This window comes from Rhinatrema bivittatum, chromosome 19 (genome assembly GCF_901001135.1).
Source record: "Rhinatrema bivittatum chromosome 19, aRhiBiv1.1, whole genome shotgun sequence".
Taxonomy (NCBI): domain Eukaryota; kingdom Metazoa; phylum Chordata; class Amphibia; order Gymnophiona; family Rhinatrematidae; genus Rhinatrema; species Rhinatrema bivittatum.
Genome location: NC_042633.1, coordinates 26682716 through 26698392, shown reverse-complemented (window position 1 = coordinate 26698392; position 15677 = coordinate 26682716). Strand labels below are relative to the sequence as shown.

General features: G+C 47.9%; 1 protein-coding gene across 1 annotated transcript in view; it reads left to right on the top strand.

Annotated features, from left to right (window-relative positions):
- The first annotated feature begins 477 nt into the window (after nt 1-477).
- Nucleotides 478-15677, top strand: part of LOC115080636 (E3 ubiquitin-protein ligase TRIM39-like) — a 32556-nt gene continuing 17356 nt past the window's right edge. The window contains exons 1-3 of the mRNA XM_029584943.1: nt 478-959; nt 9157-9252; nt 12874-13104. Of these exons, the coding sequence (XP_029440803.1) occupies nt 573-959; nt 9157-9252; nt 12874-13104 (714 nt within the window). The 5' untranslated portion in view covers nt 478-572. The remainder of the gene's footprint in view (nt 960-9156; nt 9253-12873; nt 13105-15677) is intronic.

Below are 15677 nucleotides of genomic sequence, written 5' to 3'. Positions count from 1 at the left end.
TCATGTGCGCTTGTGTTAATCTCTACAGAGCAGTCTCTAGAACATCCTTATAAAGCTACCAAGCTTATTTTCAAGATTTCACATTCTCTCATGTCTATCTCCATTTGAATCAGATGGATTTGGTGCTAAAGTGGTTTTGAGATATTTAAATAAGACAGAGTGGAGATTGAAGGATCCTCATGTGTTTTTCAGCTTCTTGTTCTTGGTATTAGCTGGCATGGTGGCAGGGATTTACTCAGAGCTCCTCTCCTGCCCAGTTCCACGTGGCAATACATATAGAAAGAGGGAGAATGAGGTCCGTGAAGATTGTAACCAGACTGATAATGTGCAAATTGCCTTCATTGGTGCAGAGTGCTCAGCTCACCCCAAATAGTTTTCGTGGTGAAAGGGGAACAAGGTTTTTGGAAATTTGATACTTAGTAACATTAGAAACACAGCTTGAAAAATAGTTTCGATAGAGCACACTCCAGAGAGAGAGAGACCCGCCCTTTCTGGGAGGCTGCTAGAGAGGAACTGAAAGTGAAAGTAGAGTCTGCACTTTTCCTCTCAGGAACGTGGCTGCAGGGAGCAGCATGGATACTTTGCGGGAGGAAGCTTCTTGTTCCATCTGCTTGGATTATTTTACAGACCCGGTGACCATAGACTGTGGCCACAACTTCTGCCGCTCCTGCATCACTCGGGCCTGGGAGGGCTTAGATACAAACTTCCCCTGTCCCAAGTGCAGAGAAGCGTCTCAGCAGAGGAAACTCAGGCCTAACAGGGAGCTGGGGAATATGACAGAAACGGTGAAAAAGCTGTCAGAGAAAAAAGGAGAGGAAACTCTGTGCCAGAAGCATGAAGAGAAATTAAAATTGTTCTGCACAGATGACTGGAAAGCAATCTGCGTGGTGTGTGACAGATCCCAGGATCACAGATCTCACAGTGTGATCCCCATAGAGGAGGCAGTGCAGGAATACAAGGTGAGTGTCAGTATCTTTATTATCACAGTGTGTCCCGGGGTCACAGATCTCACAGTGTGATCCCCATAGAGGAGGCAGTGCAGGAATACAAGGTGAGTGTCAGTATCTTTATTATCACAGTGTGTCCCGGGGTCACAGATCTCACTCCCTGATCCCCATAGAGGAGGCTGTGCAGGAATACAAGGTGAGTGTCAGTAACTTTATTATCACAGTGTGTCCCGGGGTCACAGATCTCACAGTGTGATCCCCATAGAGGAGGCTGTGCAGGAATACAAGGTGAGTGTCAGTATCTTTATTATCACAGTGTGTCCCAGGGTCACAGATCTCACACCCTGATCCCCATAGAGGAGGCAGTGCAGGAATACAAGGTGAGTGTCAGTATCTTTATTATCACAGTGTGTCCCGGGGTCACAGATCTCACTCCCTGATCCCCATAGAGGAGGCTGTGCAGGAATACAAGGTGAGTGTCAGTATCTTTATTATCACAGTGTGTCCCGGGGTCACAGATCTCACAGTGTGATCCCCATAGAGGAGGCTGTGCAGGAATACAAGGTGAGTGTCAGTAACTTTATTATCACAGTGTGTCCCGGGGTCACAGATCTCACAGTGTGATCCCCATAGAGGAGGCTGTGCAGGAATACAAGGTGAGTGTCAGTATCTTTATTATCACAGTGTGTCCAGGGGTCACAGATCTCACTCCCTGATCCCCATAGAGGAGGCAGTGCAGGAATACAAGGTGAGTGTCAGTAACTTTATTATCACAGTGTGTCCCGGGGTCACAGATCTCACAGTGTGATCCCCATAGAGGAGGCTGTGCAGGAATACAAGGTGAGTGTCAGTAACTTTATTATCACAGTGTGTCCCGGGGTCACAGATCTCACAGTGTGATCCCCATAGAGGAGGCTGTGCAGGAATACAAGGTGAGTGTCAGTATCTTTATTATCACAGTGTGTCCCAGGGTCACAGATCTCACACCCTGATCCCCATAGAGGAGGCAGTGCAGGAATACAAGGAGAGTGTCAGTATCTTTATTATCACAGTGTGTCCAGGGGTCACAGATCTCACAGTGTGATCCCCATAGAGGAGGCTGTGCAGGAATACAAGGTGAGTGTCAGTATCTTTATTATCACAGTGTGTCCCGGGGTCACAGATCTCACTCCCTGATCCCCATAGAGGAGGCTGTGCAGGAATACAAGGTGAGTGTCAGTATCTTTATTATCACAGTGTGTCCCGGGGTCACAGATCTCACTCCCTGATCCCCATAGAGGAGGCAGTGCAGGAATACAAGGTGAGTGTCAGTATCTTTATTATCACAGTGTGTCCCAGGTCACAGATCTCACTCCCTGATCCCCATAGAGGAGGCTGTGCAGGAATACAAGGTGAGTGTCAGTAACTTTATTATCACAATGTGTCCCAGGGTCACAGATCTCACACTGTGACCCGCATAGAGGAGGCAGTGCAGGAATACAAGATGAGTGTCAGTATCTTTATTATCACAGTGTGTCCCGGGGTCACAGATCTCACTCCCTGATCCCCCATAGAGGAGGCTGTGCAGGAATACAAGGTGAGTGTCAGTATCTTTATTATCACAGTGTGTCCCAGGTTACAGCTCTCACTCCCTGATCCCCATAGAGGAGGCTGTGCAGGAATACAAGGTGAGTGTCAGTATCTTTATTATCACAGTGTGTCCCGGGGTCACAGATCTCACACCCTGATCCCCATAGAGGAGGCTGTGCAGGAATACAAGGTGAGTGTCAGTATCTTTATTATCACAGTGTGTCCCGGGGTCACAGATCTCACAGTGTGATCCCCATAGAGGAGGCTGTGCAGGAATACAAGGTGAGTGTCAGTATCTTTATTATCACAGTGTGTCCCGGGGTCACAGATCTCACACCCTGATCCCCATAGAGGAGGCTGTGAGGGAATACAAGGTGAGTGTCAGTATCTTTATTATCACAGTGTGTCCCGGGGTCACAGATCTCACTTCCTGATCCCCATAGAGGAGGCTGTGCAGGAATACAAGGTGAGTGTCAGTATCTTTATTATCACAGTGTGTCCAGGGGTCACAGATCTCATACCCTGATCCCCATAGAGGAGGCTGTGCCGGGATACAAGGTGAGTGTTGTTATGGCCGCCGGCCGCAGCGGTCCGCGATTGTCGCCGGCCACTTACCGGTATTGATGGGCCGCTCCAGGGGAGCTGGCAGCAACAGGCAGCCGTCCCCAACGTCACTCCTCGCGGCCGTCCCAGCCACCGCCGCTGAGCTTGGCCGCGTCTCTGGCCTACCTTCCTCTCTGGACGCTGGCTCCTCCCCCGCTGGACCTTCCTAGAGCCGCGCATGTGGCCTCTCTCCTTCATTTAAAGGGACCACGACATGAAATTGGCGCAGTCCCTCCCTGGGGCCCCTCCTGGCTTGTCTCCATTTAAGGCCAGGTCTGCTCCTCAGACCTTGCCTTGGTTTCTTGGCTCTTGGTCCGTTTTCCCGGTTCCTGTCTTCTGAGTCCTGTTCCTGCCTTCCGAGTCCCGTTCCTGCTCCTGTCCCCATCCTCCAGTTCCTTCGGACGGATCTTCTGGCTTCTGACCTCAGACTGGCTTCGGTGATTCTTCTGGCTTCTGACCCTGGATTGGCTATCTGCAACTCTCTGGCTTCTGACCCCAAACTGGCTATTGGCGACACTCTGGCTTCTGACCCTGGACTGGCTATGGGCGACTCTCTGTCTTCTGACCTTGGACTGATTCTCATCACTGCTTCCAGCTGTGATTCCACTGACCTCTCAGGGGCCCACCTAAGACCAGCCGGCCCCACACACTCAAGGGCTCAACCCGCCGGGAACGGGGTTGGTATTGGCGAAGCTCCAACCGGCCCCTGCATCAGTTCAGCCGCGCCTTCTGACGGTAAGGGCTGAGGGTGCTTACTCTCACAGGTAACGCCAACTCTGCCTCGGACAAGGGATCCACCTCTCTGAAGCATAACAGTAAACCAAGGCCATGGATTCGGCGGAGGCGTCAGCCCTGCAAGCCATTCCAGGCTTGGCAGAAGATTCTGGAGCAACAGCGGGTATTAGAGTCCTTGGCGTCCTCCATGGAGCGGCTCAATGCCCATTTGGATTCGGTGATCGCGGCTCATGCAATCCCTCCACCAGCACCGACTCTTCTTGGGATGCAGGAACCCACTTGCCCGGTAATTCCGCTGCCAGCCCCTCCACGCTATTCCGGCAACTTGCTTGTGGTTTCCCCCTGCGGGTCATTGGAAAAGCAACGTGCAGTTCGGGTGACATTAGACAGGCTACGGGACTTAGGAGCAGTGGTCCCGGTCCCACAGAGCGAATGGGGCAAAGGTTGGTATTCCATCTGCTTCGTAGTTCCAAAGAAGGAAGGCTTTTTTGCCCCATTCTGGATTTAAAACAAGAAAATGTGGTGCTAAAGGTCCCGAGGTTTTGGATGGAAACTTTACGGTTGGTAATCGCAACAGTAGCAAGGACGAGTTCCTGGCTTCTTTGGATCTGATGGAGGCCTACCTACATATCCCCATTCGTCCGGATCACCAGCGGTTCCTGAGGTTTATGGTGCTGGGTCAGCATTTCCACTTTCAGGCTCTCCCTTTTGGACTGGCCATAGCACTGCGCACATTCACCAAAGTAATGGTGGTGGTGGCGGTGATGTTGAGGCGTGAGGGGATACTGGTGCACCCTTATCTAGATGATTGGCTCAGCGGTCCAGAAGGTAATCAATAGCCTGGAAACTCTAGGCTGGGTGGTGAATTTGGTGAAGAGCCAACTGATCCCTTCTCAGACATGCTGAAAGGCAAGGTGTTTCTCTCGGAGGAGAGAGTCTGCAAGTTACAGATGCAAATCCGGCGTCTGTTGCTTTTGCAGGTTCCCAGAGTCTGGTTGTTTGCAGGTTCTAGGCTCGATGGCCTTGATGCTGGAGTTGGTGCCGTGAGCTTTTGCGCATACGAGACCGCTACAGAGAGCTTTGTGGCATAGTGGAATCCATTGTTAGAGGAGTTTCATATGCCAGTCTTGCTCGATGGTCATGAGCGGGACATTCTGAATTGGTAGCTGCAGTTGTCCAATCTAGTCCGTGGGGTCAATCTGGAACTCCCGGATTGGGTAATTATTACTACTGATGCCAGTCTTTCTGGTTGGGGGGCAGTATGCCAGTAACAATCAGCCCAGGGCGTTTGGTCGGTGGAAGAAGCCTCTTGGTCTATCAGTCGCTTAGAGACCAGAGCAGTGCGTTTAGCATTGCTTGTTTTTCTACCTTTGGTTCAAGGCCGCTCAGTGAGGGTCTTGTCAGACAATGTGACAGCTGTGCCATATATCAGTCAGCAGGGAAAAACCAAGAGTCATGCGGTGGCCCAGGAGTTAATTCTTTGGGTGGAACAGCACTTGATTCAGATAGCAGCGTCTCATATTGCAGGGGTCGAAAACGTCCAAGTGGATTTTCTAAGTTGCACAACGTTAGATCCAGGGGAGTGGGAGTTGTCTGAGGCAGTGATGCAGCTCATCCGAGAGAGGTGGGGCTGTCCCCATGTGGATCTAATGGCGATGCGTCTCAGAGCAAAGGCATTTTGTCTTTTCAGTCGAAGATGGGAATACGGGGCCAAAGGGGTTGATGCTCTGGTAATACCCTGGCCTCTGGGGGTTCTACTTTACATATTTTCCCCTTGGCCTCTAATAGGCAAGGTGTTGCGTCGGATAGAGAAACACCCGGGATGGTGTTGGTAGCCCCAGAGTGGCCTTGTCGGCTGTGGTTCACGGATCTGGTCAACATGGCAGTGGATGGACCGTTACCCTTCAATCATCTTCCTCGTCTTCTTTGGCAGGGCCTATATTTTCAGACCAGGCAGATCACTTCTGTCAAGCAGCCTGGCTTTTGAGAGACAGTGTTTGAGACAAAGAGGGTATCCAGAGGCAGTCATTACTACTCTTCTGCAAGCTAGACGGACGTCTACTTTGTTGTCATATGTCCAAGTGTGGAAGGTCTTTAAGGCATGATGTATAACTAAAGGTGTACAAGCCTTACAGTCCTCGGTGTCTCAGATTTTGTCTTTCCTTCAAGAAGGTTTGACCAAAGGCCTTTCTTTCAACTCCCTCAGAGTTCAGGTAGCAGCTCTGGCTTGTTTACATGGTAGAGTTGAGGGTTGCACTTTGTCCTCTCATCTTGATGTGGTTAGGTTTCTTCAGGGAGTTAAGAATTTGCGCCCTCCAGTGAGGAGAGTTTGTCCATCCTGGAATCTTAATCTCGTTCTCTGAGAAAACAAATTAAAATTGCATAAAACAAACATTTTCTAGCTATCAAATGAGATCTATGTTATACAATGACAAGTAATAAAATAATCATATTTAAAACTGCATACCCCCTTAAGCCTGGGTAAGTAACTCTTAGGACATGTTGAATGACCCGTAACTAACAGATTAATCTGAAGAAAAAGTATATTCTGACATGGACCATGTTCCTGGAGTCTGAGAGGAACCATTGTGGGTGCCCTAGCCCTTGATAGATGCATTGGTGACTAAAGTCACTTAATAGGATAAAGGTCAAAGGGCGGATCACACTTTTAGGACAGGATTTTGCCACATCATGCTAGTTATCACCACTGATAAAGATAGTGGCTGAATTAACCGGTCCCATTGTGAACCAAGGCCCCACTGAAGAGGTCTCATATTGAGACGGACGAGAGGAACTATCACAGCCATGTGGCCAAAGACCACCAGAATCAGTTGAGCTGGAGCTTGAGGATATTGCGAGGATTCCGAGTCAATGCTTGTAGATGAAGGGCTTTTTCAAATGGAGGGAGCAGTCTTTCCTCCAGAGAGTCTATCCAAGCCACACTGAATTTTATCCTTTGAGTAGGGGCCAAGTTCGATTTGGGATAATTGATGAGTAATCCCAAGAATTGTAGAAGGTGAATTGTCCTGTCCCAGGAGTCCGCTACCTCTTGGGAAGGCTCCATCACCAGTCGGTCATCTAAGTATGGGAAGATAGATCCTTTTGTGATATAGGTATGCCGCCACTAAAACCAAACACTTCATGAAAACTCTCGGGGCTACTGAGAGACTGAACAGAAGGACCTTGTATTGATACTGAGTCTTGTCTCCCACAAATCTGAGGAATTTCCAATGCAAAGGTTGGCTAGGGATGAGAGCATACACATCCTTTAAGTTCAGAGCATGCATCCAATCCTCAGGTTAAATAACGGGGAGAATGGTGTGGAGGGCATTCATCTTGAACTTCTCCCGAAGTGAGCTATTGTTTGGTTTTCATAAATCCAGGATAGGCCTCAAACCTTCCCATCCTCCCCGACTTCTTGGGGATAAGGAAACAGCGGGAATAGAACCTCTAGCCATATTCCTTAGCCAGAACCTGCTCTGTCACCCACTGATGGAGAAGTGACGAACACAAGGGGTAGCTGAGTTGCATGAGACAGATCTGGATTGAAGACTGGATGTTGAGAAGTAGAGTTTGAGAGAAACTCAAGCAGTATCCACATCCACAGTTTTGAGGCCCCAGCAGTCCTTGGCAATCTTTCTCCACTCGGTCACAAACCTATGGATCTCCCCCCATACTGATAGGGTCACATTCTGAGGGGAAGGGCCTGTCAAAAACTGGGGCCAAGCTTTGGCTGGGTTTGCTGTTGTGCCTTTGGTTGACATCTCTCACAAGGGCATCCTCATGCCAGAAGCTGCTGTTGCAGTAAAGTGAACAGAATTTGATAACACTGGAAGGAGCAGAAGGGGCATCTCTGAAAAAAGGAGAAAACTGGTATCTTGGCCCAGATGCTTGTTCCATCACTCCAGAAAGCGACTGGATGGCAGTGTGCTGTTCCTTAATCTGGGTGACCATTTCTCTGAAGTTTTCCACAAAGAAACTGTTCCCCGAACAGGGAACATCTACTACTTTTTTGTGGACATCCTCCCGCAGACTGCTGGCTATGAGCCTGGCCATCCAGCATGCTCAGATGGCCAACTCTGAGGATCTAGTGGCTGTGTTGAAGGCATTGTACACTGACCAAATGAGTTGATGCTGATGCTCTTCTGAATCCAGGAGAGCCTGATGATATCTTTCTTGCTCCCTTTCCAGGGAGGAGAGCAGCGGTTTCTCCACACAGTCGTGTAAGTACTGAACCATGTTGAGTTGATGGGCTGCAATGTGAGCATTCAGCATGGAGCTTTGGAAAACTTTCTTCCCAAAGTTGCCCAATAGCTTAGGGTCTTTACCTGGGGGAATGTGGTGAAGATACAAGTTTTGGCTAGTCTCTGCAGGCAATTAATGTCCAAAACAGACTATTGTACGGTATATCTTAACAAACAAATCAAGCAACCATACATGCAAGAAACACCATATTTTAGATTAACAGACCGGATGAGACCTCATACTTATGGGATTGCAAACTTTTATACTTTACTAATGGTGATTAAACTCAAGGAAAGCCTTACTGTAGGAACTTCACTTTGAGATTCCACATATGTGATATTGCATCCACTATGTAATCATAGGTCCTCCGTTTTTCTGTTTTCATTTTGCCTTTGTTTTGAATATGAAAAACCTTATTATGTTTGTTGGATCAGTATAAACCAAGGACACTTAACTGAAAACTTTCTGCCCGTGTTACTATTTAACTTTTGTACCCGACACGACCAGTGTTTCGGAAGATCTCCTTTCTCAGGGGCTAATAGGGCAATTTTCTCTACATGTCTCGGTTAATTAAAGGATGAGGCAACGACAAATTTAAATCTGCGTCTTGGCGTTTCCAAGTGGAGTTGAGTTTCACCACCATTAGTGATGTACAGAAGTTTGCAATCCCATAAGTATGAGGTCTCATCCAGTCTGTTAATCTAAAATATGGTGTTTCTTGCACATATGGTTGCTTGATTTGTCTGTTAGTCTCTGCAGGCAGCATGTGGGGACAAACAGGAGCAGAGCAATTTCTTCTCTCTTCTGCTGTGTCCTGTGCTCTAGTCTTATTCCCTGTCATCCTGGGGAGGGGCTGAATGAGACAAATCCACAGCCTGTGATGCCAGGACTCAGGACTCAAGGACGAGTCTCACCCTAGGTACAATGTTCATCTTGATGTGTCACACTTGGGCTAACTAAAGTATAAGACAGGAGTATCTGAGAGACATATAATCCTGAATTAGAAAATGAAATGCAGTGTTCACATTTTTTAATTAGATCTGCTTAATATTCACAGGAAAAATATGAAAACCACCTGGAGCCAATGAGAAAGAAGCTGAAAGAGATTCAGAAGTTTAAATCCAGTGAAGAGAAGAAAGCTGAGGAGCTGATGGTGAGTGTCTGTGTCTCCCTCTGAGATGGTTTATGTAGGGCCAATACCTCGCATACGATAGTGTCATGGTCTGATCACCAATTAATAAAAGCAGAAATAGGCTTCACCAACCAAATCTGCAATAGTATGGACAATAAGCATACATTTAACTTCAGAAAAAAGATAGAGATAGTTTCTATTGCTTCCTCTAGTTCTTCTAAGATACATGAACTAAATCTAAGCAACAACACAACAGCTTTTGACTCCTGGGACAGCATAGTCAATGACAGAGCTGAAAACCTAAGCCCTGTTCAGATGAAAACCATTAACAATGATAACAATAACTCCAAACAAAAGAAACCCTGGTACAATGATGAACTAAGAACCACAAAACAGAACCTTAGGAAACTAGAGAAACAATGGCGGAAATGTCGTTCTACTGAATCTCTAGGAAAATACAAATCTTGCCTTGCAAAATACTGAACACTAACCAATAAAGCCAAAAAAGATTACTATGCCAAACAGATTCACAGGGCTATATTTAATTCTAAACTTCTCTTCAAGACAGTAACATCTAATTAAAGACCCAACAAGGTACATATCAAGAAACTATAACTTTGCAAAGGCCTCTTGCAATGAATGTGCCACTGCACTCTTAGACAAAATCGATAAGCTGAAAAAACAATTCACAGTCTGTTCCACAACAAACACACCTGAAGGCTGAAAGGACACAGCCAAATGGTCCACATTTGACAGAATATCAAAACTGAAAACTAGTCCAATCATCAATATAATTAAACCTGCCACTCACCCACGTGACCCTATACCAGCAAGTTCATTAAAACAAGTTCACCAAGTTATCACTCCAACAATCACATCCCTGTCAGAAGGAATCACACCTCAAGGTTTAAAGCAAGCAGTGATAAAACCAATTGTCTGGGGTAACAGGAATGATGACTCTAAGACCTTCCAGCTGGTTAAGGGTCTGATTCATAATCTGCTTCTTTACCGGTGACGCGCAGGGAGAGATCAGAAACAGGTCACGCAGAAGCCGAACAAATTCTAAAGCATAGCTGTGTTCTTTGATGTTTAGAACCCACTGGTCCGATGTTATTTTGACCCACTCCTCATAAAACAGGGACAGCCATCCACCTGTGATTGGAACGGAGGAATGGGTTGGTGTTATCTCATTGAGAGGATTTGGGTCCCAAAGATCCTTGATTGACTCCGTCACAGTTCGATTTGCGTCTTCGAAAGTAGTGAGACAAAGATTGAGATCTCCCCGCTGATTGCCTCTGTCCCAAGGGGAGTGCCCTGCTCTGACGGAAACATCTCTGACCCTGAAAGCGAGAGCGGGGAGGGAGAAAACTCCTATGTCCCCTAGGCTTGTCCTCAGGGAGCTTATGCACCTTAATCTCACCTAAGGACTTGATCAGTTGCTCCACGTCCTCCCAAAACAGGAATTGGCCCTTAAAGGGGAGCGCCCCCAGCTGAGACTTAGAAGAAACATCGGCAGACCAATTGCGCAGCCACAAGAGCCTTCTGGCCGAGGTACGGAGGAGGTCACTTTCAGACCACTTGGAAAAACATAATATCCTCTTCCCTTCTCAATTCGGCTTCCATAGATTCTTCAATACCGAGACACTCCTATTTTCCCTCACCGATGTCATTCTAAAAGGTTTCGACAAAGGACAATCATACTTACTCGCCCTACTTGACATATCCTCTGCCTTTGACACCGTAAACCACAACATCCTCCTTACCCATCTCAAAGAAATAGGCATCACTGGAACCCCCCTACACTGGTTTGAATCCTATCTAAACAACAGAATATACAAGGTTAGAATAGACAACGAAGAATCAAAACCTATACACCTATCCAGGGGTGTTCTTCAAGGCTCTGCCCTCTCCTCTACCCTCTTCAATATCTACTTGCTGCCACTCTGTCAACTTCTCTCAGATTTAGGCCTCACATACTTTGTTTATGCGGACGACGTCCAAATCCTCATCCCCATCACAGACTCCTTAACCAACACCCTCATAACCTGGGAAAACGCCCTATCATCGATCAACAGCCTCCTCACCAGCCTGAACCTGGCCCTTAATACCTCAAAAACAGAACTTATTAACATCGTGCCACCACAAAACCCCAAGCAATTACCTTCTCACAGCAAGTACGAGACCTTGGTATCATCATTGATAACCACTTCAACCTAAAAAAATTCATTGGCTCTACGATGAAAGATTGCTATTTTAAACTAAATACCCTTAAGAAACTCAGACCACTCCTACACCTTAATGACTTCCGTACTGTACTGCAATATAAGGCATCTGTGCCAAACACCACTGCTGCCTCGAAATGCTCCGCCTCCTGAGGAGAAAGATCTCTAGCATGGAGGAGTTGTTGAACCCGCCTCAGGCTAGCTCACTGCATAAGACTACTGCAGACAGCAGCCCTAACACTGAGTGCCGACACCTTGAAGATTCTTTTGAGATGGACCTCGCGCTTTCTATCCTGAATATCCTTAAGAGCCGCTGCTCCTGCCACCAAAATAGTTGTCCTTTTGGTGACAGCTGACACCGAAGCGTCCACCTTAGGAACCTTCAGGAGTTCCAGGGAGTCCTCAGGCAGCGGATAGAGCTTGTCCATAGCTCGTCCCACTTGCAGGCTCGATTCCGGAGTATCCCACTCTCGGATCATCAGTTGTTGGAGCATAGGATGAAAGGAGAACGTCGTAGCTGGACCACGCAGCCTGGCCAGAACAGGGTCCCACGGCCACTGTATCGTGGCCTGGGACATCCTGAGGAAGCGAAATCCCCAGCTCGGCTAGGACGTGGAATTAGCGGGTCAAGCTCATCCCTCTGAAATAAGCGAACGACCCTCGGATTGTCGCCATCCAACGGCAAGGCCTTCTCTGGATCCTCACCCTGATCAACCCCGGTGAAGGGGGGGGGGGCGAGGCACGGAAGTATCAGGCCCTGGATGTTCTAAGGAGCCCGAATCCCCCCGAGGGGGTTCACAGGGGCCCCGGATCTTCCAAAGCCTAACTGCCTCCTGTGGCTCCAGCAACCTGGGGACCTTTGAGGTCGGAGGACTGTCCGTTGGCCTGCACAGTGATACCCTGCCCTGCTGAGACTGGCTCGCCAGATAGGCTTTGTGCATCAATAGCACAAAGTCCACAGTAAAGGCAGGTTGGCCCCTAACATCCCCTACCAGGGGTTCGGGGTCATCATCAAAGCAATCCGGAAACGAGCCCTGAGGACACCCAGGGCTCAAATCAGCAGGAGAAGGGTGAGATCCCCTCCCCCTGCTGCTCTATCCGATGCGGCAGCAAAAGAACTTAAAATGGCCGCTGTTTCCGCAATCTCTTGCCTGTCTGACTGTTCGCCCGCACTGCGGGTCTTAGCCGCTGTTCCCCTGTCCATGCCCAATGTCCCCTCCTCACCAGGGAGGCACCGGGAACACAGGCCTGTGCGGAAGAGCCGCGAAGCCAGCTCTCCGCAGGCCGAGGACCGTGAGGCACTCGGCACAGACTGTGTCTCTCTTTATTGCAGGGACAGGCTTCACTGTTGCATGCAATAAAAAATATTGTCAGTGTCGGTGATTATTTTTCTCTCTTTGCTCTTATCTGTTGAATGTAGTGTGAGACAGCGATCAAGAGAGGGAAAATCCTGTCTGAGTTTGAGGAGCTGCACCAGTTCCTGAATGAGGAGCAGCGGATCCATCTCTCAAGGCTGGAAGAGGAAGAGAAGGAGATTATAAAGAAAATCAGGGATAATGTGAGCCAGCTAGAAGAGCAAAGCTCCTCTCTCCAGAAACTGATCTCAGAGATAGAGGAGAAGTGCCAGCAGCCCGCCGCGGAGTTACTGAAGGTGAGACGGAATTACAAATCCCCAGACTCCAGTATGGACTGGGCCCCACTTTGCCCGATTTGCATTAGGGACGTGCATTTGTTTGAAATGCAATAGGAAATGTCGCTGACATTTCCTATTTCATTTCGTTTCAGAACAAAACACAATGAATTTTTATTGGTTTTCTTTGCCTTTTTATTTTGAAAGAAATTATGCCAAACCACCCCCCCCCCCCCAAAAAACAAAATACAAACCAAACTTCTATCACTGATCCAAGGGACCTCTGCACAATATGCTGCAAGAGTCCAGGAGCTCCCCAGGTCCTTCTGCCCATCTCCAAATAGATTCTGGGGTCAGAAACCTGCCCCTACCTACTCCTTTCCGTGGGGGTTTGGCAGGAAGGATGCTCGCTCACCTCCTGCCCCTCCGTCATTCCTGAGACCCAGCAGGCAGTCGCTAAATCCTTCCCTCTGCTGCTGCTCCCCTCTCTCCTCACTGCTAGTCCAAGTTAGTAAAGAGAATCGCACTGCAGACATCATTGCAGGATGAAAGACTCAGGTGGCTATGGAGTGGATGAGTTTTTAGAAATGGTTTAGATTATCAGTTTTAACCAATAACCGTATGATATGAATTCATTAGTTTTAGGGAGCAGGTAAAGACACTTTTTGTGAGGTAGTCAATTAATTTATTAGCAGCATATGGTAAAACAATGTTTATGGTACAATTATTTCTTTTCTCTCTTTGGTTTTTGTTTGTTACAGTTTTAGTTTTACACTGTCATTTAAGATAAGCAGAAAATAAATGTTATTGTTAAGCTCAACTTTGCACGTAAAAATTAAGCAATTGACAAACTAGATTAGTCCAACTGAAAGGTAATTAAACCAATGTTCTCACCTTCTATGGTACTGCAGAAGACCAGGAGTCTGCCTGGACACTAAAGGGTTAATCCAACGAAATCCCTTTTAGTGGATGACAGATAAAACCTAAAAGTCTCACAGACATATCCATGAGATGTGACAGCAGAAAAGGGCTAAATTGGCCAAAAGTCTTTCAAGGGAGTATTTAGCAAGAACAGCTGCTTCTTGGTTACGGAGCAGACAGCACTGAGTACCTAAAACTCAGTTTAGCTTGCAGGTTTACTGCAGCAGTGCTGTTAACAAAGCTCTCTTGGCAGAGCTTGGGGAATCTGTGGAAAAGCCCTTAGCAAAGGCTGTTTGGGATAATGTCCCCAGGATAATGTCCATTTAGATAATATCAGACATCCAAGTCTGTCTGAGTAACTGAGTCTCTCTTGAATATTCAGTTTCATAAGGGTCCAACGTTGATCCAGATTGTATATTGCCACCTCCTATAGACACAGCATTGGTGGGATGCAAATGATGACTTCTGGGTCCCGATAGATACGAAGATTCTCATATACTCATTAGAGTCCATCAGCAAAATAGGTGTTAGAAGAATACCCATATCGTAGCTGGTCTCAGGGTGGATACAAAGTTTTACCAAGGACATGTTCTCAGTTCTGGTCCAAGGTTCTCATTTAGGAGGCCATAGCAATTTTCTGATATGAAGAAACAAACACAGTTCCCTGTACGTACCCGGATCAGTCCAGACTGCTGGGTTATGCCTCCCTTCCAGCAGGTGGAGTCAGAGAACAAACTGAAAAGGCACCCCCTGATAACCCAGTGTGCCATCTGTGATCCTTCAGTATTTCTCTGACTCCAGCAGGTGGAAGACAGCATAACCTGTGGTCCTGGTCTTACTAAATTAATTCTTATTTATTCAAGAGTACTTTCTTTCTATACTTTGGTGGCCTAATGACTAGATCAACAGGGTAGTGAGTATAAAAAAAAAAAGACTTTTTCAGTGCTAGGTAGTTTAGATTCTCCTATTTACTTGCAGTATACAGTTTTCTTCTCAATGCAGGCATAGCTGAGCCTTGTGGCCTTTCAGCTTATTTACCTGGAGAATCAGTGGCAGCCCGGTGAGTAGGGGAGATTTACCGGTGGGCCGGTCCCTCTCCCCTATGTGTCAGAGAAATTTCATTCCTCTGTGTTCAGGGACGTTTCCATTCCCCTGCTCGTTTAAAAAAAACCCCCCAAAAAAACGAGACAGCCTGCTTCCTTCCCGGGCCTCCAGAAGGGGTGGACTTCTACCCAGGCAGTTAATTTTTTCGCGGTGCTATCTGCCATGCCGCAGGGAGTGCAGTGCTCGGCATGTGGAGAGTCGGCAGCCCGACTATCCCGCGACGGATTGTGTTCGCGCTGCTTGCCTGGGGGCGAGGGCCCTTCTCAGCTGCCTCTGCCAGGCAGCAGAGCTCTCCTGCGGCCGCGAGGGATTGCCAAACGGGGGCTGGATGTTTCCTGTTAGCCGGCTCCATCCCCGCGAAGCGCGGGAACGGCGGCCATTTTGAGTGATTCTCACTCAGAGGATATTCAGGGCTCCGATGGAGGAGACTTTCCTCCACCTCCTCGTTTAAGCCCTGTACCACCTCCCGATGACGCATGCGAGCCTCCGCCGCCTCCCCCTTCCTCCGCTCCGACCGGGGGGGGGGGGCCCTTAAAACGACAGCACCCTTTTTCATCACAATTTGTGCT